Source organism: Falco rusticolus, chromosome 17 (assembly GCF_015220075.1).
Source record: "Falco rusticolus isolate bFalRus1 chromosome 17, bFalRus1.pri, whole genome shotgun sequence".
In the NCBI taxonomy this organism is placed as follows: Eukaryota; Metazoa; Chordata; class Aves; order Falconiformes; family Falconidae; genus Falco; species Falco rusticolus.
In genome coordinates, this window is record NC_051203.1 from 990,585 (window position 1) to 1,012,812 (window position 22,228).

The window sequence follows — 22,228 nt, forward strand, 5'->3', positions numbered from 1 at the left end:
AGCCACCCAAGGATCCCTTGGGCTGGGAAAGAAAAGTCAACACCAGCATCTTATTTCCATAGAGGCTCAAGGCACAAGGTGTGAAATGCCTGTGCCTCGTACAATAGTTCATGTCACTGAAAAAAAAATCCGTATTTCCTAACCTAGAAACACCCCATGTGCCAGAGAAATTGTACCCTCTGCAGGCTCACCCTGAGTCCCGCTGCCCTGCCCCAACTGTGTCCCAGCCCTGAGCACACACAGCATCATTCCTGTCTCCAACGCTCTGCAGAACTGTCATTATGGTAATTAATTAAGCCAAATATTTCCATTAACAAACTGATCTTCAAGAATGCAGCGAATCCTCTCTGCTGTGTCCCAGAGAGTTGCACAGGTAACGGCTGAAAACTTTTTAAAAGGGGCTGCCTAGCAGGCATGCCGTCTGGATGAGAAGGAACCCTTTAGTCCAGCTACGCCAATACCCAGCTTGCTCTGTCATCTGAGCGCCAGTCTAAAGTAGTTTTCATACTTTCATTCTGCAGGTTTGCATCTAAACAGGTGAATTGCTGGAAGGGAAGAAAAGGGGAGCAAATTCTCTTTGCATTTACTCCAGAGGACACACAAAAAACCTGTTCGTACTGCAGCGCAGCAGGTAACAGGTTTGGTGCACACTGCAGGGCTCCAGGGATGTGGAAGAATTGGCATGTGATAAGAAGAGCAAGGATGAGGCACACGGGTAGGGGCCATGAGTCTCAGGGGCTCCCCTTGCTGCGGGGCAAGCCCACTGAAATTTCCAGGATGGCCACATGTGGAGGTTCTCCCCATCCTAGTTTTGCTTTGGATGCAGCACGCACGCAGCAACGGCAAAGTGACCTTTCCTGAAGCCGTGATCTACCCTGCTGCGGATGAGTATGTCCTTCTAAGGGTGATATCATCCACATTTTTCCTTTATTTTCCTGGGTTCAGAAACCCTTGGGACAGTGAGGGCCAGGCTGGGGATGCAGCAGGAAGGTGTAGGGTGGACTTTGCTGCCCAGTGGAGCAGGGAACTGACTCCCAGGGCTTGCCACTGGCAGCAGCTGGCTGGAGGACAGAGCAGCAGCTTGTTAGATGTGAGCCCTGTTGTTTTTCTTTATGAGTCAGTACAAGCCGGGATTATTTTGTAGGGCTGTCAGAAGCTTGGCAGAGCTGTGGAGCCCCGAGGCATTTGCTGAAACCAATTCAGCTAACCATGGACGAGCTAACTTGTTATTTATCTAAAGCTATTGTTTGCTCTCTAGCATGCTCACATGGGCTCTCCACCAGCAGAGCAGGGGAGGGGTGAGTGTGTCTGTGTTTATAGATACAGAATTATCAATTCTCTATTTCCTGCTGTGTTTTATAGTGGCATATAGCATAGTCCTCTTTCTTGCCAGCCCTGAGATGGGTGAAGTAAAGCGACCGCCTGTTTGCAAAGACACCTTTCTGCAACACAGGGAGCCCTGAGCGGCAAGTCAGTGCAGGTCCTGGCAGGGCGGGGAAGCCTTCTGCAAACTCATGGGAAAATAGTTCCCGTGTGATGTGAAGCTCATTACCGAAGTCAGTGCATGACTTTTATTGCTGATTCTACCAGATGCTTGGCTGAGCCCATTTTAATCTCTTTCAAGTGGCACGGACCTAACTGGTATCTTAGGATTCCTCTTTGCAGCAGGAGCCTGATCCAAAGCCTCCAGATCGATGAGGAGTCTCCTGCCAGCGGATTTCAGACCTGCTTGCCAAATAGTCTCTATGAATCCTTTGCACATATGTAGCTGGCCTGATCACTCCTTGATGTCGGGAAAGTGCCATGTCTGCGCCTTAAAAGCAGCTTGGTCAGACTAAAACCCACATCCCCACTGCAGACGTTCATCAAGCTAAGTCAGAGACCTTTGCTTCCAATGCTGGAGCAAACGTGGCCAAGGGAATGGGGTTCCCCACATTGTTATCTCTTTGCTGGATGCAGCGATCAGACAGATAGGATGCACAGCAAGGTAGAAGAGAAGCACTCTGCTGTCTGGAGAAGAGATGACAGCTCTGAAGGTGAAGATGATGCTATTACACAGTCTGTGGTTTAAAGAGCCACCTGACAACAATCTTGTAGCTTTTGCTGATGCCATTAGGTGCATAGATGAGCTCTCCCTATGCAGAATAGCATTAGTGAAAGGAAATAATCAATCTCTCACCTTCAAGCCTCATGAACCGCCCAGATTTCCTAACACCCTGAATTGCGTGTGCCCACTGCTTGTAAGTGTTCGCATGGGGGAGGTGGGCCGGGTCCACACCTTCAGGAGTGCACAGAAATGCTGGAAAAGACAAGGAAGTCCCTCAAAGCAGGGTGGAGACATAAACAGTGATTCCCTCTGTGCTGCAAGATCTGGAAAACACTTCAGAAGACCACAGGCTGTCCCCAAGACTTCTCCCCACGGCACCTGAGGAGTCAGGGCAGGGTGGCCAGTCCATCCTTTCAGCCAGCTGCTGGTAGTCCCCTGCACTCGTGGGATGCTGGAGGATGTTCACGTGCAGCCAGGCAATGCCACCATCCTGAATTTTAACTTGAACTTCTCCTCCCTACTGTGAAACGAGCGTGTGTGCTGAAGCCAAGCCTTGGGAGCCGTTCATTCATATTAAAACAAGGAGGGGAGGTGCGGGGAGGAAAGGCAGCGAAGATGAACCCTGATAGCGCGCAGGTGCTCTGTCAGGCCCAAGGAGTGAGCGCTTCCCTTCGCTGGCAGCAGCAGGGACCTGCCTTTAAAGTACTGAGCAGTTGTGGATCACCAGTTCCCAGCCTGCAGCGTGGGACCATTACAGGAACATCCAACTGCCACACAAGACAGGTACATAAATGTCTCTAACCTCTTATTTCAACTGGAATAAAACTGGTGCTAGAGGGAAAGTCAAAATGGCATTAACCCAACCACTAATCATGAGTCCTTCTCTGTCTTTTTCTTCCATAAATGCTTCTGTTTAAAAGGAAAAGTCTCTTTCCTCGTCCCACTTTCCAGAGAAGCAGAAGCACAGAGCAAGGCGCACCAGCCCCGGGACTCACACTCCGATCTCAGCGCTGCCTTTCCGTGGCGGAGGCCCTCCCAGATAACTGGGTGTTTCTGACTCCTGCATCTAAGGACGCCATCAGTTCATTACCTAGCTCTAATTTTTTCCCTTGCAATTTGTTTGTTTCTAGAGCAGCAGACAGACAGGAGTAAAGGACTCCGTATAAACATGTCAGGAGCAGGTTTCTCCCAGGCTGGAGGGCAAAGCACAGGCAATGCAACATGACAGCGTCCCACCCTGAGTGATGGGTGGGGAAAACTCTTGATGCTACTTGCGAAACGCTTTAGCTGCTCCCTACTACACACTCCGTTGCAGGGACAAAAAATTGCAAAACCAGCAAATATATTGTTTATCTATTTCTGAAATGCTCTTTCCCACCTCTCCTGGGTGCTGCCTTTCTGTATGCTTTTTCATCTGATTCTTTATGCAGCTGGGATTTAGGTCTTGATGGTTCAGTTTTTTCTGGCCAGGGAAGGTAATGTCCAACTTGCTACCCCAAAGCATATAACCTCTTGCAAAACTTCATGGGGGTGGGGGGTGGGGGACACACGGGACAGGACAGGACGGGGCGACTGGGGTCTGATTGAGCAGTGATGTGCAACAGCTATAAATCTTTGCTTTCTTTGATGCTACCCAAACTACTCTAAAATTGAGGTTCCTTTAAATTTGAATGTGTCATCACAGCAAATGACAAGTTTTGCCCTGAAACTCTTACGGAACAAAGCTGATAAGAGATTTTTGTCCACAGAGGCAAAGCCAGCCAGGGATAAGAGGAAGTCTTCCCATCTCATGGCAAACACCACTCATGCAGATAATGCATTTGAGGGAGAAGCTTTGCAGCACACCGAGAACACCTGTTTAAGAATCTCCATACAGCCTCTAGTGCAGAGGAATCACCAAAGTGCACTTTTCACTAGTGCCACAATGGACATGATTGCCACAGAAGCCAAGCTGGGGCGGGGGCAGTGCAGCCTAGAGCCCGAGACCCCAGCAGTGGTGCCTGCGGAAAGTGGTGGTGAGCACTGGTGGCCCAGTAGCCAGTGGTCCCCAGCTGCCATGTGCCAGGATCCAACCCAGTTAACCGCTTTAAATGGAGCAGCATCAGGCATGCCAAATATCCCTCGGTCTGGGAGCAGGGCTGCTCTCAGAAAGGTTCCTCACGAGAAGCCCCAGGCTGAGGTCAGCCCTGCGGGGACGATGGCCTGCTCACCCTGCTGGGGGAAGAGCCCCCAACACCTAGGAGGTGCCTCCTACCCTACCCAGCACAGCAGGGGCTGGGTGCCCGTCTGTTTCCTTCTTGTGGAGATAACAGCATGGGGAGGTTGGGTGCACCTTGTCCTGATACTGCATCATCTGGACAGTGTCAAAACAGACATGGGACCTGGGACCCCCCAGCCTCTCTTCCAGGGATGGAGCTGCCAACCCAGCAGACCCAGGCAAGGGCAGCATTGCTGTGGGGGGAATTAAGCCTCAGAGGGTATTTGCTGATGGCAAGCATCCTGGTTCCACGTGCTGCCTTCCCTTGGTGCCTTGGGCTTGGCTGTGCATCTCCAAAGCTGTGTCCATAGTCAGGATGACCAGCACACTCACTGTAACCCATGGGCCACTGGACCGTGGCAGTGGCTTCGAGCCCAGTGCTAAAGAAATCCCATTTTTGGGGTGGCATTGCGATGTCAGAGTCAAGGGCACAGCTCATGCTGAGACTTCTCCTGCCATGACTGCACTGCTCTAGGTGCCCAGTTTAGCTTACTTTACCTCCCTCAGGTTTGTCTGTGTAAACTGTGGTCACCATTGCACCTTCTGTGGGACCTCAGGCACTACCTTATGTGAGGACAAAGCATAGCCAGCTCATTCGGTCGAATGGCTTTGGAAACTGGTGGCCACTCCTAACTCACATCACCAGTAGGGTGGCACTTGACTCTAAGGGTCTTCTGGGCTCCATCCAGCACCTGGAGTGAAAGATGACCTAAGACGGAGAGGTCTGCAGCCACTACTGCACCCCTTGCTGCATCCCACCGTGGTCACTGCGCAAATAGGACTGGGGGCTTCACCCCTGAAGCCAACACCTGGCACATGAGCCAAGGAAACCCTGCAGCCAAGCGCAGACCTGCTGCCCTGAGTGCCTCTTTCTGGAGTGGTACCTGATCTCAGTTACCTGCACTGATAATGAGTAGGTACTCATCGCATTGCTAATTACAGTGATGCTACGAACAAGGCAATCCACAAGAGGAATAAACAGAAAATAGTCTTTAATAATCGGTAAATCAAAGTTTTAGTCAGCAATGTTGACTGATCTGGAGAGAGATCTTCCTCCAGATCTATCCTTTCCTTGCTCAAGTATTTGAACACCAGTATCATAAGGTTGGGAAGGAAACTCAGAAGCAAAAAGCCTGAGATTTCCAAAAAGACACAAAACAAGATGAAAGGAGGAAGTCAGGAATCATAGTTTTGAAGAGCTGTGAGTGAGACAGATACCTCCAGTCACTGAGAGACACCATCTAAGGCAGTGCTTTATAATAAGGTGATCTAAGAGCAGTGTCTTAAGTTGCAGGTGCTGTGGAGCAGCAGCATAGGCATGGATTGCCTGTTACACCTTTTTAACTCCAGAAGAATTAAGAGTAAGTAAATTTCCTGAACACCATGCTGGGTCATTTCACCGAAACATCTGGATTTGCCTGTGCATCTCAAAGGACTTAGTGGTTCTCAGAAACACTCACAGCACCAGCTCCAGCTAGAAAGAAGTCCAGCAATTTTTTCTTCAAAAATAGATTTGATTTATCTTTGTTTTCACGTCTCAGAACCCAGGAATTACAAATAGGAAATGTTTTTTAGAACGCCTGGAACCTGCACAGACTTCAAGCAGGTCCATAGACAAAAGTCAAAGTTAACCCAAGCTGGAGGCTGGTTGTGGATGTGTATAAACCTGTAACACTTTTCTGGAAGAAGCAAAATGGTGGAGGTTCCTAGCTGTGGCTGGGGAGTATGATGTCTGTTAAGCTTGTTAAGCAGATTTAGGCTTGAGGTTATAAGTTCCAATGGCACTTGGGACTCATCGCCCCTAACTGCAGTCATCTACCTGTTAGGTGACTGCTCCCATCCAACTGCCAGTGGAAGGAGATAGGCATCCAGAGGGGCTGATTCATCCTGACCTGACAGATCTCCAAGATAGAGGAGATGAATCACCTCCTCGTACTTCTCCCTTTGTTGGCTATGGGAGGAGTCTAGACGACTTGTTAAGACTAAATGGCTGATTTTCAGATAGACACAGTTAGGTAAGACAAATTTTACTGTGAATCCTTCACAAGTCCTGGTCCCTTTTTCTGAAGTAGCCCAGGTCCTGCAGACTTGTACCAACAATTTCTAGAATTGAAGGTTTGTAAGACACAAGTTTGGAGAAAGACCTTCCCTCACCAGTAAATGCAGAAGAGCCCCTCAGGGAAAAGCTATGGACTGCGTAAGTCTATGGTGAACTAGGAATGAGTGAACTGCTGTGTCCATGGTGCTCTAGGGTGTCTAGTGGAGACCCTGACCTTCGTAACCATCTTGTACGCTGTTCACCACACTGTTGGACTGAAGTCCCCAGCAGCCAGTGGTATTTCTAAGTACCAGGCTTCTGTCCAAGCTGTTGTAATGATCGGGAAGAAGATCAGGGATGAACAAAATTAAACAATAATCCTCACACCAGCAACACTAGCTTCAGCACCACCTTGGCAGCATGAACACAAGCTGGAGGGGCAGCTGCAGAGTTGGAGCTTAGCTTCCTCTCTCTCTAACAAAAAAAGACAAAACCCAAACAAACAGCTAGAAACTGCTGGGATGGCTGGAACAGAGCAGTTTTGCTTAGACAAAGCATAAAAAGCTCCACTCAGAAATCACAACAGACAAACAGCAACATATCATCAAAACAAAACTTCACAATCATTTGGCTTATGAACATCAGAGGCTCCAGCTCTGGCTCTGGAGGTCCCTCAGCTGCAATTTTCTGGTGGCCACAAAACCACTCTGGGATGCATCACTGCCTGCTTACCGTGCTTAGACCCTGCTGCAGAGCCCTAGTGACGGAGATGGGCCACTTGGCTGGACGGACCTCTGCTCTGACCCATCAGAGTCACCCCTTTGGTCTTAGAGCAGGCAGAAACACCACTGCCTGGGATTTAACCAGCTCAGCAAAGGACATTAAAACAAGTCAACAGACAGCCTGCAAATAAACATTTCAAAGACGTACCAGTACTCTCAGTCCTTCCTCCTGAACACGCAGTAGGTAGCAAGCCTAGCAAGTGACACTGCTGCCTTGAAGCAAGCACACTACATACACCAAGGCCATTAAGAAAGGCAACAGATATATCTTTCTGAAGCTGAGGAATTCTGGTGCTATGAACAGGCAAAGGATCTGTCAGCTACCAGAAAAAGCTTCAACCCTCTGTCTGTGTGCTTGAAACCAACATAAGCACCTTTCTTGGTTCAACCCTTTGATGGTTGAGAGGGAGCTGCTTTACAGTCCCAGAGTTGTTGAAAGGAGCCCTTTCTCTTTCCCGTATTTAAATCCCAGATCTGTGAATTGCTCCTTTCTACTTTATAGCTGATGAAAACCAAGGCAGAACAGAATACAGGTCTGAGGTGGAGGGGCATCATAAGCACAAATTGTCCCAGTAGACGATGGACTGGCCTGGAGTGATTCCCATGTACCAAGAGTCTGTCACCAAGGACAAGACCAGGACGTCTGTGGGATGTATAAACTTAGATTGCACAAAGACAAGTACTACCTCACCTGTGCTTTTGCTGGTAATCTGTAATATTTTGTTTGGAAATCACCATGAGAGAAGTGGACCTCCTCTTTTCCAAGCTCTGAGAAAATCTGAAAAGGTCTGCTCTAGCATTGAGATTGGGAATAGCAATACAGTTGTAAAGCAAATCCCCTGACCGTCACTGCTCAACCACATTAATGTTGTTCACAGAGGAGTTTTGGTACATGGAAACAAAAATGGAAACTGTTCCAGATGAGCAATGGATGTGCTCTGAACTTGAACTGAGTTGTAAGAGTCTGATCTCATGACTGATCCTTCAGACAGCTTGAAACCTCTTACGCCGTGTGGATATTTATCCACAAAACCAAACTAAATCTTGTTCCACACTAAAATCCCCAACGACATACAACATAGATATAGGGTCCTTGATCATCCTCTTCCATTGCATTGAATTACATTCTAAGATAGCCACAGCCATGTGCAATCCCTCTCTGGCAAGTTTCTGAAGTGCTGTGATCTTCCTACATGACTGCTTCTGCTAGAGGGTGCTTGCTGTACAGGTCACCTCAAGAGTATGCCACAGTCCCCAGATAAAAGAGTATCTTACCGGGTAGCCCCAGCTGCTGTTTCCTGTCTGGGTTTTGGCATAATAGCTGCCCCGGGATGTCCCGTAGCCGTAACCATCAGCTAAACCATCGTACATGGAACCTGTAAATGGAAAAAGCACAGTCAGCAGGGGGAAGCGGTCCCACAGGCACCCCTTCAGAGCACAGTGCTCTTTTTTCCAGTGAGTTTAGTTACTGAGGAATAACAGAGTTAGAAACCTTACCAGGGACACAGGAAAGACAGGCAGTAGGTTGAGCCCTTGCCATTGCAGGCAGCTCATAGATGTTCATTCCAGAAGAGCTCTTGGAAACTCCAGCCCTCAGACCACAAGCAACTGCCTAAGGTTTTCAGCAAAGACTAAACACCACAAAACGTGTGACAAGGGCAGATGGGGTCAGAAACTGGGCCAATGCCTTAGGTCTTTGCTGCATGAGAAGGTCTGGATGCTATTTTGTGCTACACATCCTGGAAGGTCTGACCCTGGAACATGCTTCCTCTACTCTGACTTGGAGATAAATAAAATTTGCCACTTGTCTGAAAGCAAAAACCACCTGCAACCCTTTCGCCAGCCTGGCTTTCCTGGTCTGGCTGCTAACAATCACATCAACACAAGCAGCCCAAGCAAGGCTCACTAATTCAACCAACAAAACATGATGGATAAATATTTAACACCTGGGGATCTGAAATAGTTAAACACTAAAACACCTGATTGCACTGCCTTAAATTTCAGTCTTCCGTCTCTAAAAGATCACTTTGTGTCTTTGTACTTTCTTTTCCTGGGAATGTATTAAGCTCCATCATTGTTTTGGGGGCACTGGGGAGATCTGTGAGATGAGATCTCAGATACATTTTGTAAAGATGCAGGTGTCTTGGATCAAGAGGAATACACCAGCCATTTCTACTGTTTCTCAGTGCTTTATTCAGAGTGCCTGGATTTGCCTGTCCCAGCCCTACTAAAAGCTGTGTCTCCTCAGTAGCCTTTGGCAGTGTAATCTCTGGATCCATCCTAACAGTATTTTACTCAATGCTACATTCATCACTACAAGAAAAATGAAGCGAGTCATTCCCTTTCCACACTGGAATTCCCTTAACCCCCTTGAGATGGTCCAAAAAGAGTTCAAGTTCATTCACGTTACATTTTTCAAAGTGCTTAATAATTGTGGCATCCCAAGTCCCGTTATGAGGAAGTACAAACCCTATACTCCAATTAACTTCCAGGGGAAGCTCTGAATGTCTAACGAAGCACAAAATCAGGACTTACCTGTCTTAAGTTATGCACCTAAACTGGTGGGTAATGTCAGAAATATCCTAATCTCTCTGATTGTTTGATAAGACTCATCTCTTAGATAAACTGGATAAGCTCGACCACAAAAGCCCTGAAGCCACTCAGGTCTTCTACAGCCACTGATCCTTCAAATAAATCTAGCTTATTGCCTTGCCTAAGGCGCCCAGAACCTGTTATGGTGATTTGGTTTGTGGCTAAAAATTCTTGCATTTTCTCAGGAAGATGATTCCTGTAGATGTGGTATAAATAATGAGATTTGCTTTCTATTGTCAACAAGAGAGGAGCAGGACTGGACAGATGGCAGCATCTGAAGAACATCACTGAATGCAGAATAAGCAACAGTAGAGTAATTTCACAGACATACACTTGCGCAGGAAACCACAGGACCTCGTCTGCCAGTCTAGAGACTTAGTGGGCACTGCTCCCTATTGATATTGCTCCAGCCCTGACTGCTTCATATACACGAAGTTGCACAGAAATTGTTGATAAGGCAAGGAAACGGCCATTGACGTGCAACGGGAGGCACAACTCAGGTGTGCCTTTCACCTTGTGCTTCCCTGCTCCACCCTGGGCTTTCCCAGGAACTCCAGATCAGGGCATTAGTGTTTGGCTTCAGCAGAAGCCAGGCAGGGCTCGAAATGGTAAGTCTGGGCCAGTGATTTGCCAGGGGACAGAGCTAGCCAGGAACCACAGCTCTGAGTGCAAAGGTAAAACAACCCCATGATAACAGTTTCCTGGCAATTCCTTCTTACAGCCAACCTCTTGTTCTGTGCAAACATCACCTAACTGCAGGCAGGAGCACCTGGGAGCACTGCCCCATGCTGTGAATGAGCAGTTGGAAGAAAGGGCATGACTCACAGCTTCATCTGACCGGTCCTCCCTGGGGACCACACTTCTCCTTTCAGGATCCATTCTTGCCATGCACTGCGCTGAAGGCTTTGGGTTTGAGCAAGGAGACACCAAAAATAAGCCAGTTTAGGCACACCTCTGATTTTCTTGTATAAACTCACCATTACGTGGCCAAATTCAATAGACCATGCAGTTCATGCAAGTTTATGTTCTTCAGTTGTTTAAGAGTGGCCTTCACCTCTAAGAACTTGTATAGAAGAGCTTAAAAATACATAATTATATATAACCTCAAATGTTCAAGGCATTTTGAAGCCAACTTGCTGACTGGGGACTACTTCTGGCACCACACGACTGTGATTTTTTGCTTGGAGAGCTCAGTCTATAGTCCAGGAAGAACCTGGGAATTTTCTGATGGATGTGGCTAAAGGAAACATCATCTTTATTTAGTCCTGCAAGTTTAGACGGTTCTCTGCCTGGTTCATCTAAAGAGTCAGCCTGGAGGTGTATCGCCAGCCCTCAGGGGAAGGGAGGATGTTCCTCTTTTCAACCACCTCAAGGGTAAAGACCACATAAGCTGGTCACAGGTCCTGAGAACTTGGGATAAAACCAGACTATCTCCTGAAAAAAAACATTTTGGTAGGGGCTGAAAATGCTTTCTGGGGGAGATGCCTCCTTGGTACTTTTTTCTAGCTATGTCCATATGCCTGTGTCCCATTCGTTGTCATCCAAGCAGCTGTTTACGTCTCTTAAGTGCCCACTTGCGCTTAGACAAACACAGAGCCAATTAAACCCACTGTATTAGCAGCAGATAACAGATGGGATGGAGGCAGAAAAGACATGGCTGAGAATCCCTTGGATGAAGCACAGGCTTCCCAGCAGCTGTAGTTGTGGGCAGAAAATACCTCTAAGGGGCTGCTCAGGTGCTGGCTAGGCTGTCATAGGGACCCCTTTCCCCTGCCCCCAAACCGTCATTACCCCAGGGCATTTCCTTCAAAACTTGGTCGATCTAAAATCTCATTTCTCTTCAGTGGCACAGTTCCCAAGGGTGAAAACCAACTACAACAGGTAAGGATTGCAAGATCTTGCACTCAATCCCTGTGAGCCCCACTACGTGCCCACATGGCCCTCCTCCTCCTCCTCTCTGTAGCGGTTATGGATCACTGCAGAGCAAACTGCAACTTCTATCCAGCCCAGCGTGCCTGTGCTTGATGAGTTCACTGCTGTCTTCAAAGGCAGCTTCACACCCCTTGAAGCTAAGGGACTGATGGCAAGGAGAACGGCATTAAAAATGCCATTTTTCAAGCACGACGGTGAAAGGCTTCAGCCAGACGCATAAAGCTAACAGGGAGCACTGTGGAAATGGATGCATGTTAATAAATATTAATCTGTGGCAGGGAAAGGCAAGACAAGAACCAGTCACTGGTAGCACAGGCTAGACAAGTTAAATAATGAACTATGCACGGCTTTAAAACAATAAGGATGATTAAACATAGGAAAAACGTAGTAAAGAGAAGAGGGCCTGTGGGAGGCACAAAGCAAAGCCTGGCTGCTTCCAAGGGGAGAAGGGTCAGTGAAATCCCAGAAGCTGAGATCCTTGCTTCATTTCTGCTCTCTGTCCTGTGAGCTAAAGTATTTCGGTGTTTTTCTATACTAATAATCTAAGGTTTGTGGAAGAGTGGATGGCGTTCACTGAATCATCTCATGCTGTAGGAAGGTTAGAGAGGTCTTCGAAAGGCTTACTGTCCCCAAAATCTCTTCTTCCCTTCTCATCAGAGCAATGCCCCCCGTCAGAGCTAGGTCAGAGCGAGGCAAGATGGCTATCCGCCCAGCGCAGCAAACCTCCACATCACAGCTCAGCCGTGAGGCAGAAGGACACGGCACTCCACAGCTGGGTTTCCTCAGGTCTTTGCTCCCTGCTATACCCTGCCAGCCAGTGACAAGTCACTGGCAAACCTTTTCTTTAGCCAGAGGACTTTGCAGACGAGCCCCGTTGGCTCCAAGGAGCTGGTTCGGCTTGGCCTTTGCTCCTGCCGTGCCACGGAAATTCATTTTCCCTAGAAAACAACATTACTTGCAAATTCAGAGGGAGCCATCCAGTTAGCTGTTCCCATGGTGAAAAGGCAGGTGTGTCCTAGGCAGACCCCCAGAGCCAGAACCCCAGGAGGGGAGACTCTGCAGACCCCGAATGCTGTGGCTGCCCTTGGGAACATGCTGCTGGGCTGAGAAAAGCCCCCACTGCAGGTGGGGGGTTGCGCTGCCTGCACCAGGCTCCCGCTCACTACCCTATCCCAGTGCACTCCAGTTTGAGCCCCAGTGGCTCACCTTGCCCTGCTGTGGCTTGTGCACATGTTGGGTGACACCTTCAGAGAGCGGCCACAACTCCTTGATTCACTGGATCGCAAACAACCAATTAATTTTATGTATCAATCAACAAGCAAGACATGGAGGGAACATCTGCTGAACCCCTAAAGAAACTCCAGCTGGGATACAACACCACCATCCCTGCTACAGGCAAGAGGGGTCCATGTCCATGCTCTCCATCCTACGTACACAGGCACATGCATTCCTGAAGCTGGGAGAAGCTCTGCACCACGCTTCGGCTCCTGCTCAAGCCACAGATCCAAACACAGCAAGAAATGGCTGGACCCGGACCAAGAGCTAACCAGCCACGGGCAGGAGACTGTCGGGGTGCAGAGGGAGCAAAGCACCTCAATGTTATCAAGGGGCTTTGTGAATTCCCCAACCTGTGCTGCCTTTGAGGAACATCTCTGAGAAACCACGGAAGGAGGCAGGTAGCTGGTGTTGAAGGAGCATTTGAACAGGCAGACATCCACGCCTGACCGACCCACGTAGCCTGTCTGTAGGAAATATTAATGCTCTTCATTAGCTCTGCCCAGCTAACCTTTGGGCCAACAGCAGTAAAAGCAATACTTGAAAGCTTAGTCTGACCCTCTCAGGCTTCAACCCAGAAGAAAACCCCAGGAATAAATGGCAACTTCTTGCCCTTCTGGGATTCCATCCAGAAATGGCCTGAGAGAGCAGCTGCCGGAGTGAATCAGCCATCGGGACCTTCGTGCTGGCCAACCTCCCTGCAGTGGGAATGGGGTGGCCTCTGCCCCATGTTTGGAGGCAGCTCCTGGGAGCTGGTTGTGACTCAACTTCCCTGGGACACAGAAACCAGAGCTGCACATTTCCACGCAATTCCCATTCCCAGACATTTCCAAAAGTGTCTGGAGGAGGGGTTTAGCTTCAGCCTGTCGAGCAGAGACGGGCAGCTTGGGAATTTGTTGGGTTTTTTTAGTTTCCCAGAGGTTTCACCTGGGCTCCTCTCCAAGCAGAATAATCCCCCTCTGCCTCCCTTCCTTCCTGCCGATGGGCAGCAGTGGGAGACATCTCTCTGCCTGCTCCCCTCCGCTGGGAGAGGAGGCTGGCAGAGCCCCAGCCCCCATCCAGAGCCTCTCGTCTCATCCTGGTTTGTATTTTATTTTGTCAGCTCTGGCACCATAACACCTTAAGCAATGAGCCCTCCCGAGGTAGGATGAGATGTGCATCTTCCATTTTGGTGACAAAAGAAAGCTCTCCTTGCCCTGTCCCCCACTTGCCCCTTGGAGTCTATGTCCACAAACACACACAAAAAGAAAAAGCAGAGATTTGTTCCTGGTGGTGCTCATCATGGGTCACTGCACACACGCTGCCCACCATGGAGCTGCTCTATTCCCTCCATTGCAGTAACGCCACACATACAGCCAGGATGGCTTCTATGGGCGCACCACCTCCACCCTCACCCACAGCCTAGTGCCACCCATCTTTTCCTGGTAAACCAGCCCAAAACAAGTGTCTCGACCATGACACCTCACCAGCGCTGGATTCAGCCTCATGAACCAGCTTGGAAAAGCTGCTGGGCAAGCCACAGTCCCTGAAAGAGATGGCAGAGGCTGACGCAGCTCTCCCAGCCTTCCAGCAAATGCCCCTCTGCATGCTGCTCGCTGAGGACACAGCTGAACGGTCCAGTCCCACCCCCAGCACCCCTCTCTCCCCCAAAGTCTCGGGCTTATCCTCTTCCCAGGGAACCCAACCAGGCCACTGAGCTCACTGCAAGCTGCCGACAAAAGCACCTTTGAGAGCCAGGAGGTTTTGCACTGCAGCTGTCACAACCCTCTGGGTTTTCAGTTTCCAGCTGGGGAAAGCTGGGGTTCACCTCCAAATCAGCTTTCTCCAGATACAAGGATGGCAAAAAAACCCCACATTTGCCAAGCCTTGACCCAAAGAGGAAGGTATTCCAGTAGGAAACCTGGCTCCAGGACTCAGCTGACTGCTTGCTTTCTCTGGCACGGACTCAGCGCAGAGCATCCCCACCGAGCCAAGGCAAGGCAGCACGTAGGAAAGGACACCTCTCCTCCTAAGCCATCTCCTTCCTACAGCTCAGCTGGGGTGTCCCGGAGGCTCCCACACTTCTCAGCCTACAAATGGGAGACACGTTGGGAGCTTCAGAGGCAATTCTCGAGCTTGGGCCTGTATCCCGCACGCGGGCAGAGCCTGCCCTCCGCCTGCCGCACACTGGGTGCCAGCTCCCCACGGAGCGGTGGGACAGCAGAGCTGTTGGCCTTGGCCATCCACAGGGACTGGTCTGGTGGAGGATTCCAACCATGGGGGCACTGACAGAGGAAGGATTTGCAAACATGAGGCAGCTACTCCAGCTTTAGAGCCAAGGAACAAGTGGTTAATGGCACCACACTGAAATGCCCGAGCACCTCAGGGATGCGGAGCAGCGCAGCGCTCCCAGGAGCCCAGCTCTGGCCAGGAGGGAGCCCATGCATCCAGCTCCCGTGCAGTCCTAATGCTTCCATCCAGTGCAATATCAGCACCCCCTGCCTGGGGTAGCCCATGAGAGGCGCAAACCGGTCTGTGCCTCACAAACAAAACCCCACAGAAGCACCCCACAGCATCTGCTCTGTCCCCAGACAGGACCCCCTCGCTGTCCAGAGCGCAGTGGGATTTTACCTCGGTTGGAGTGGCCCACACTCGATGACACGGATGACTTTTGCTTCTGCCGCTTCACCGTCATCATCACTTGCTCTTGGACCCGCTGTTTTCCCGTGCCCTTAGTTTTCAGCTTGTGGTCCGAGGGCAGAGCCAGAGTGGAGCTGGCCTGGTCTTGGAAACACTCATACGCCAACGCTGTTTTCAGTGGAGAGTGAAGCATGGCTGCAAGCAGACCGTGGGGCTGGGGGGAGAGGGGGCTGCACTTCACCTGACCGTGCACAACACAAGGTGACAGCAAAAGCGTCTCGTGCTGGGGTTAATCTCCCAAACCCCTCCTTGCCATACGTCCCCCGGCTGAGGGTGTCTCAGGGCTCTTGCTCCCGGCTCGGCTCCCCAGCGTGTGAGCAGGCACACCCTCTGCCAGACTGGATATACAGCCCTGCCTGCACACACCCACACGCTCCCCGCCGCGGCTCGCTTGCAGCCCCCACGCTGCCGCTGCAGGGCACACGGCTCCCCGCTGCCCTCAGCCCAAACCTGCCTCCCCCAGCCTGTGCCCAAAGGGAAGGGTCGACGGGGCGGGCGGGTGCCAGCGGGGAGCAGGCAAGGCTGGGAGGTGTGAGGACTGGAGGTGGCCATCACCGTCCCCTTCACCACGAAGGGCTCATGGGCAAGGCTTTGTGGGTCTGGGTAGGAAACGGTGCTCTTTGGCAGCCGGAGGGCTGGAGTATCTCCCACACAGCCTGCTCACCTTCTATTTTATTATTCCCCTTAGTCCAAACTGGATCAAAGTGGTGTCTGGGTGCCAAAAGCTTGGGGATGCCCCTGCTATTAGGAGGCAGCATTGCACATGCCCTGGTCAGAGGAGCAATGCTGCCTGCAGACCCGTTCCTGCCAGGGGGTCCAGCCTCCATCCCACCAAGATGCCCCCTGCACAATGTGTCCAGCTCCCCATTTGCAAAAAGCTTCCCCTGCCTGCACAGGTTGCAAATCCACCCCGCTGAGCCCAGGACTGCAAGGTCACCCGCAGAGCACTTGAAGTGGGGGTCATGGAGGATCCTGCTGACTGTAGGGTGATCTGTGTCCATGGGGGTGAGACCTCTTCCTAAAGGGGTCTCACTTTTTGCAGGGACAGCCCTATGCAGAAATCAGGGCAGCTGCCAGGTAAAGAGCTGGGGTGATCTTTGCAAGTAACCTGGGGTAGCACAGAGGAAAATAAGACTTTTTACAAGCAGAATAGAAGATAAAGTGGCTGTACAAGAAATGACATGCCAGGTTATGAGCAGAGAATTTTTCTCTCTGCCAAGCCACACTGCAGCAACTCGTCTGCAGAGAACCGAACACCTCAGCGCTGGTGTGACCAGTTTCAGGTCACAGCAAGCGCTGACAAAGCTCCTGCCAAGCCACAGGAGGCTGGTACAGGAGAAGAGGCACAAATCCCACCAGGAGGGAGGCCAAGGTGAGGGCGTCAGGACAGAGGCTTCCTGGCCCCCCCAGGACCAGGTCCCGGGTGCTCGCACCAGCACACAGCCCGGAGAAGGGCCAGGAGGAGCAGGCTCCTCTGCGCTGCTGGATGGAGGGTGCTGTTGTGGAGGGCACTTGTGGAGTTTCTCACTGGTGGGAATCATCAGTGCCCAGGGTCTGGCTGCCCACAGGCCTGGCGCTTTCAGCTCACAGGTGCTTGGTCCCTCCTTGGAAGCAGTGGGAAAGCACTTTATTTTTCCCATGCATCAGATTTTGTGTTTTGCTGGTGGGTTGTGAGCACACAGGTGCCATATTTCCTATTTCCTAGGTGCAAGAGCAGTATCAGGAAGCACAGGGTGTGCTCTCGGGGAAGATGGATGTAGTGCATCTTCCTCTTCTGATGCTCCAGGATGCTCCTTCAGTGAAACACCACAGCAGAAACCCAAGCTTTGTTGATAAGACAGGACTAGAGCAACTAAAGGGTAATCCCCTGTGGGACCCTCTCCCCACATCTCCTGACCCTTCACCCAAGGGATGCAGCAGCTTCGCTCCGCTCCATCACCCGACCAGCCTGGACATTCAGACCATGCCCAGGCAAGGCCAGCCAGGATGAGGGGTGGCTGATGCCCAGTGAGATGGAGCAGGATATTCTGCTGCTCCTGTGCATTTCACGGAGCAGGGATAAGTCTGTGTGCTCCCAGTCCAGGTAAGGAACAGCAAAGCAATACCTGGGTGTTTTTTTCCTCTGTCCTACTTGTTTCTCCTGAAAGCTTGTTATCGATGCCAAACGATGTTTTCGCAAATCAATGACAGGCTGTCAGCGTCAGATGGCTTCTGCACAACAAAGTGCCCAGCTCTTGCAAACCTGTAATGTCATTTCCCCGCCGGCAAGGAACAGCCCTCACCCTGTCCCCGCACGGGAGAGCCAAGTGTTTATCACATCCCGTCATTTGGCTCTGGCATCTGCCCTCTTTCACAACTTGCCCAAAATGCTGAGCTGGGCTGTGGAGCTGGGGACAGGGAGCTTACAGAGGCTTTCAAGAAACAAGAGTTTCTTCGGGCGAGTTTGCACGAGCTAGCCCAAGGCAGGGAATCTCCCAGGTTCCTACAAGAGACTCCAGCCCCATATCTAAGAGAGCAAAAGGTATTTAAACAAAGGAGTTTGTTGCACTTCTATGCAAACTGCTGTTTCTGCCCTGAATCACGGGCTGGGGATGCTTACCTAGCAGGGCATGGTGAGTGTCATCCCCAGCAAGCCCAGTGCAGCACCGGCGCAGCAGCACGGCTTGCACCTACCAGCGCCTGGAGCAAACTCCCTGTCTGCCTTTCTGTCTGGAGCTCACAGGCAGCAGCGGGGCAAGGCTGAAAGGGGAACAAAACCTGTGCCCAATTCCGGGGGCAATCGGCCAAAGATGGGAGGCTAAAAAAAAAAAACCAAACCCAAAAAAATAGGCAATCGGTGATTTGAGGGAGACGGGGGCCTTCGCTGCGGTCCGACAGCTGCATGTGTGCACACCGAGCATCGCATGGCGATGCCGTGACTCACCGCTCCGCACCCCACACCGGGACACGCCTTGTGCATCTGGCCTCTTCAAAGCATTTTTGTATGAGTTCCTGGGAATCCTGCCAACTCGCTGATCGCAATCAAAGGGCTCTCTGGCCCAACACTGCTCCCAGAGCCGTGCAGGATTTGCTGTTCAAACTTGTCAGGCGCTCCCCAGCTGAAAGTGTCTACGGGTGGCTATAAAATCTGCGAGAGGAAAATAGTAGTTGGCCCCCAAAACTGCAGTCCTGCTGTGTGTGTTTGGTTCTTCTTAGCAACTAGGGTTGCTTCTTCCTCAGGGCGGGTGGTCACCAGGAGGGACAGACATAAAGGTGTTGGGAATTTCTTGTATTTCCCAGGATAATGCCATTTTCTGAGCGATGACTCAGCCTCACCCTGGCACAGCTGAGATTTCCCAGCACCTGGCAAGGTTTCTCCAGGAGGAAACCTGCTCTTCAGATTTGCAAAACCTTAGTTTCGCTCTGCCTCTCACGAAAGGCTCTCCTCCTGTGGGACCAGAAAGCGCCACAGGAACAGGGCAGATGGAGAGCCCAGATCCAAGAGGGTAACCAGGACCCAGCTGAAAGCAAGCATGGAACTGCCAAGTTGAGGAAAGCCATGCAGAAGCCTGCTGAGACATGTGGGCAGGTTGTTCTGGAGCGAAACCTTCCCTGCACTCCCTGCACATGTGGCACTGAGATGTTTTTGCGGTGGTGCTGTGGGAGGAAGAAAAGGTGACAGCACTGACCAGCTCATGGGCTGCCCCTTGGCAAAGCAGGTGGGCTTCACCAAGCCCTAGAAATCGCCCACCATGATGGATGGGAGCTTAAGTGAGGAAACCAGGAAATCGCTGAAAAGGAAGGACAGTTCAGGGAGAGCAGCTGCAAGGCTACGCTAAGCAAGATGAAAGCCTTGCATAATGGAGATAAAGTACCTGGGAACAAAGTTAACCCATCGTTAAGGTCTGCCCTAACAGAAACATGGGATCACTGAGGCAGGAAGGGACGGACCCTCTGCCCAAAGCAGGGCCAGCTTTGCTGAGCTGGGTCAGGACCCAGTTGCTCCAGGCCTTGTCCAGTTAAAGTTTGATGAAGATCCCACAGCCTCTCTGGCCTCTCTCCCAGTACTTGACTATCCTCATGGTGATTTTTCCCCCCATTATCTAAGAGGAATTTCCCATGTCCCAGATGGTTCCAGTCAATCTCCTCCTGTCCCCATGTGCCTCAGAAAATCTGGGTCCGTATTCTTTGCATCCTCCAGTTAATTAGCTGCAGAGAGTTGTAAGATCTCTCCAAACTGTCCCTTCAACCTGAACCAACCATCTCTCCCAGCCTCTCCTTGTGTGTCCTGTGCTCCACTCCTGACCATCCTGGGGCTGGAGAGCAAGCCAAGCCCTTGCCCGTGTCAGCTGGACCTTGTGGGGTCACGTTCCTGGCTCCCTGCTTTTGCTGCCCCTGTTTGTGACAGATAGCACATGTAATGCACACAGGGGACACCAAGCAGGGCAGGACTTGTGTGGCCTGGAGATCACTCTTAATGCTCTGTGCAGGAACCTGCAGGTGCCCGTCAGCAGGTCCAGACTCAGTGCTATCAAGGCTGAGGGTGCAGGCTGTCCCTTCTGCCCCTCCCCGCGCTCGGACATCCCTGCCAACCAGTCACATCCCAGGTCCCACCTTTGATGAGCAACTACATCACAACTTTGAACTTCTTACAGTTCAGAGGGCTATGCAGGCCTGTCAGCGGCTAAAAAGGGACATGCCTTGGTCAGCAGGTCACTCTGGAAATAAGCACCAGCAGTGGTCATGCAGCTGCCAGGGAAGGGAGGTGCCCTGGGAGGAGAGGATGGTGATGGAGAAGGAAGGAGCTCTGCTTCTCCTCCAGGAAAAAGCCATCAAGTTGGCCAGTCCACCCAGTTTTCATCTCCTTGTGTCCCCATCTCACTTGAGGAGCCTCTACAAAACCTGTCCAGGAGTTGCTGATCTCCTCCCATCCCTACCCAGTACCCTCTGCCAGCTCAGTGTCCAGGTCAGGGTGAGCTCAGCCTGTTGCTCTCTTCCCCCATCTCTCTGGGTGAGGCACACTGTGGGGGAGATGCTTCCCACCAAGGCTTACCAAGTGGGACCCCGCTGGCAAAGCCCCTCCTCGCTACAGCCCAGCAGCCCCAGGGCAATGCTTGCAACTGTGTTTGAGTGAGCCTGGGATAACGAACTCCTTTGCAGACCGAGTCCCAGCGAGCTGCACGGAGATCCCAGCTGGGGATCTATCCTACCGCTGGGGCTCGTCCTCTCCCAGGGACCTCCCTGGTGCCAGTACACTCAGTGCCGGGCTGTTACACCTGCAGGGGAGGGTGGCTGCAGTGAGGGCCATCAACATGGCTCTCACACCACATCCAAAACACAGCACCTCACCAGCTACTAAGAAGAAAATTGACTCTGTCCCAGTTGGAACCAGGAGAGGGACTCCTTATGCTCATGGCACTTACCTCTGGCGGTGGCGCAGCCTGTTCTCGGGGACCAGTTACCTGGGGCTGCTGCAAGAGGCTTCCCTTGACAGCGGGCAATGCCGCTGAGATAAGCATGTTGGTCTACATGTCTGTGTCACGCTACTGCCCACCACATCCAGCCATGCACACTCGAGGCTGCCTGTGAGGACGTGCCAGCCCCTCAGCAAGGCTGTGTTCCCACCACGGGCTGCCAGGGGACAGTGAATCCTGCATGACCATGCCCAGAAGACCTGACAAGCCTCCGTGGTAGACACCTGCTCCCTAGCTTCATCTGCCTGCTTCATTTCTGTAGGTCTTGAGGACCACCCAAGGACCTGGCCAGTGCCTCTCTTGCTTCTAGATGTTTAATAGGTTGAAAAGTCCCCCCTCTGCATGCCATCCCATGTCTGGAAGTCCAGTGGGAGCTGGCTATCAATGGAGACAGTGCCTGAGGGTGGCTGGGGTTGGAATAACCACACTCAGATGGGGGAGAAAAGCCCCAAACCCCATGAAAAAGCCCAGAGATAACCTAAATGTGTTTCAGAGGCCCTATGGGGTGCAGGAGCATTACCTGGGTGGTGCCTTGTAAATGCAGTCAAGTCAGGTCCTGCCAGGTGCATCTGCTGCTTCCAGGAGTGGTTGGAGGGAGGGCAGGGATGTGAGGCACCATCTCCAGAGGTGATGCTGCCAGGCTCAGGAGCATGGGAATGCAACTGCACAAAACATCAAGGAAAGGACTTGAGCCCGTGCCCACCGTAAGTCAAGATACAGACCAGGGGGGTGACTACAACTAAGAAGGTGTGAATGGTCTCCCACAGCTGGGACTTGGGTGAAGAGTAGGTGGACAGACACCTCAACCAGGATGGTACCTGGAGTCCTCACCTCCCCACCCCGTCACATTCTGGACCAGCTCAGGAATGCTGCAGGGAAGGGAGAGTTTGTTCCCACTGTGAAAGGTACAGAGGTGACAGGACAAAATTTAGAAAGGGAGCAAGCGTGCAACTGGCACGAGGATGCCCTCGATTCCACGATGTTGTGAAATCCCCACACAGCTGGTGGGGGAGGAAACCTCGTGGATCAGTTTATGTAATGATTTAGCAACACACCGTAGTGTGACCTGACTCGTTAAAGCAGCCTCTGGGGAGGGGAGCGGGGAGTGGGAGGCGATCATGCCGTAGTCCCCTGGGACAGACGGGGAACACGGGGTGCGTCTGGGAGCGGAGG

General features: G+C 51.5%; 1 protein-coding gene across 1 annotated transcript in view; it reads right to left on the minus strand.

Moving 5' to 3' along the window:
• The window catches only part of PKP1 (plakophilin 1), a 42,132-nt gene extending 26,397 nt beyond the window's left edge, over positions 1-15,735 (minus strand). Inside the window, exons 1-2 of the mRNA XM_037410557.1 lie at positions 15,534-15,735; positions 8,400-8,500 (exon numbers count right to left, since the gene is read on the minus strand). Of these exons, the coding sequence (XP_037266454.1) occupies positions 8,400-8,500; positions 15,534-15,735 (303 nt within the window). The remainder of the gene's footprint in view (positions 1-8,399; positions 8,501-15,533) is intronic.
• Positions 15,736-22,228: the final 6,493 nt, after the last annotated feature.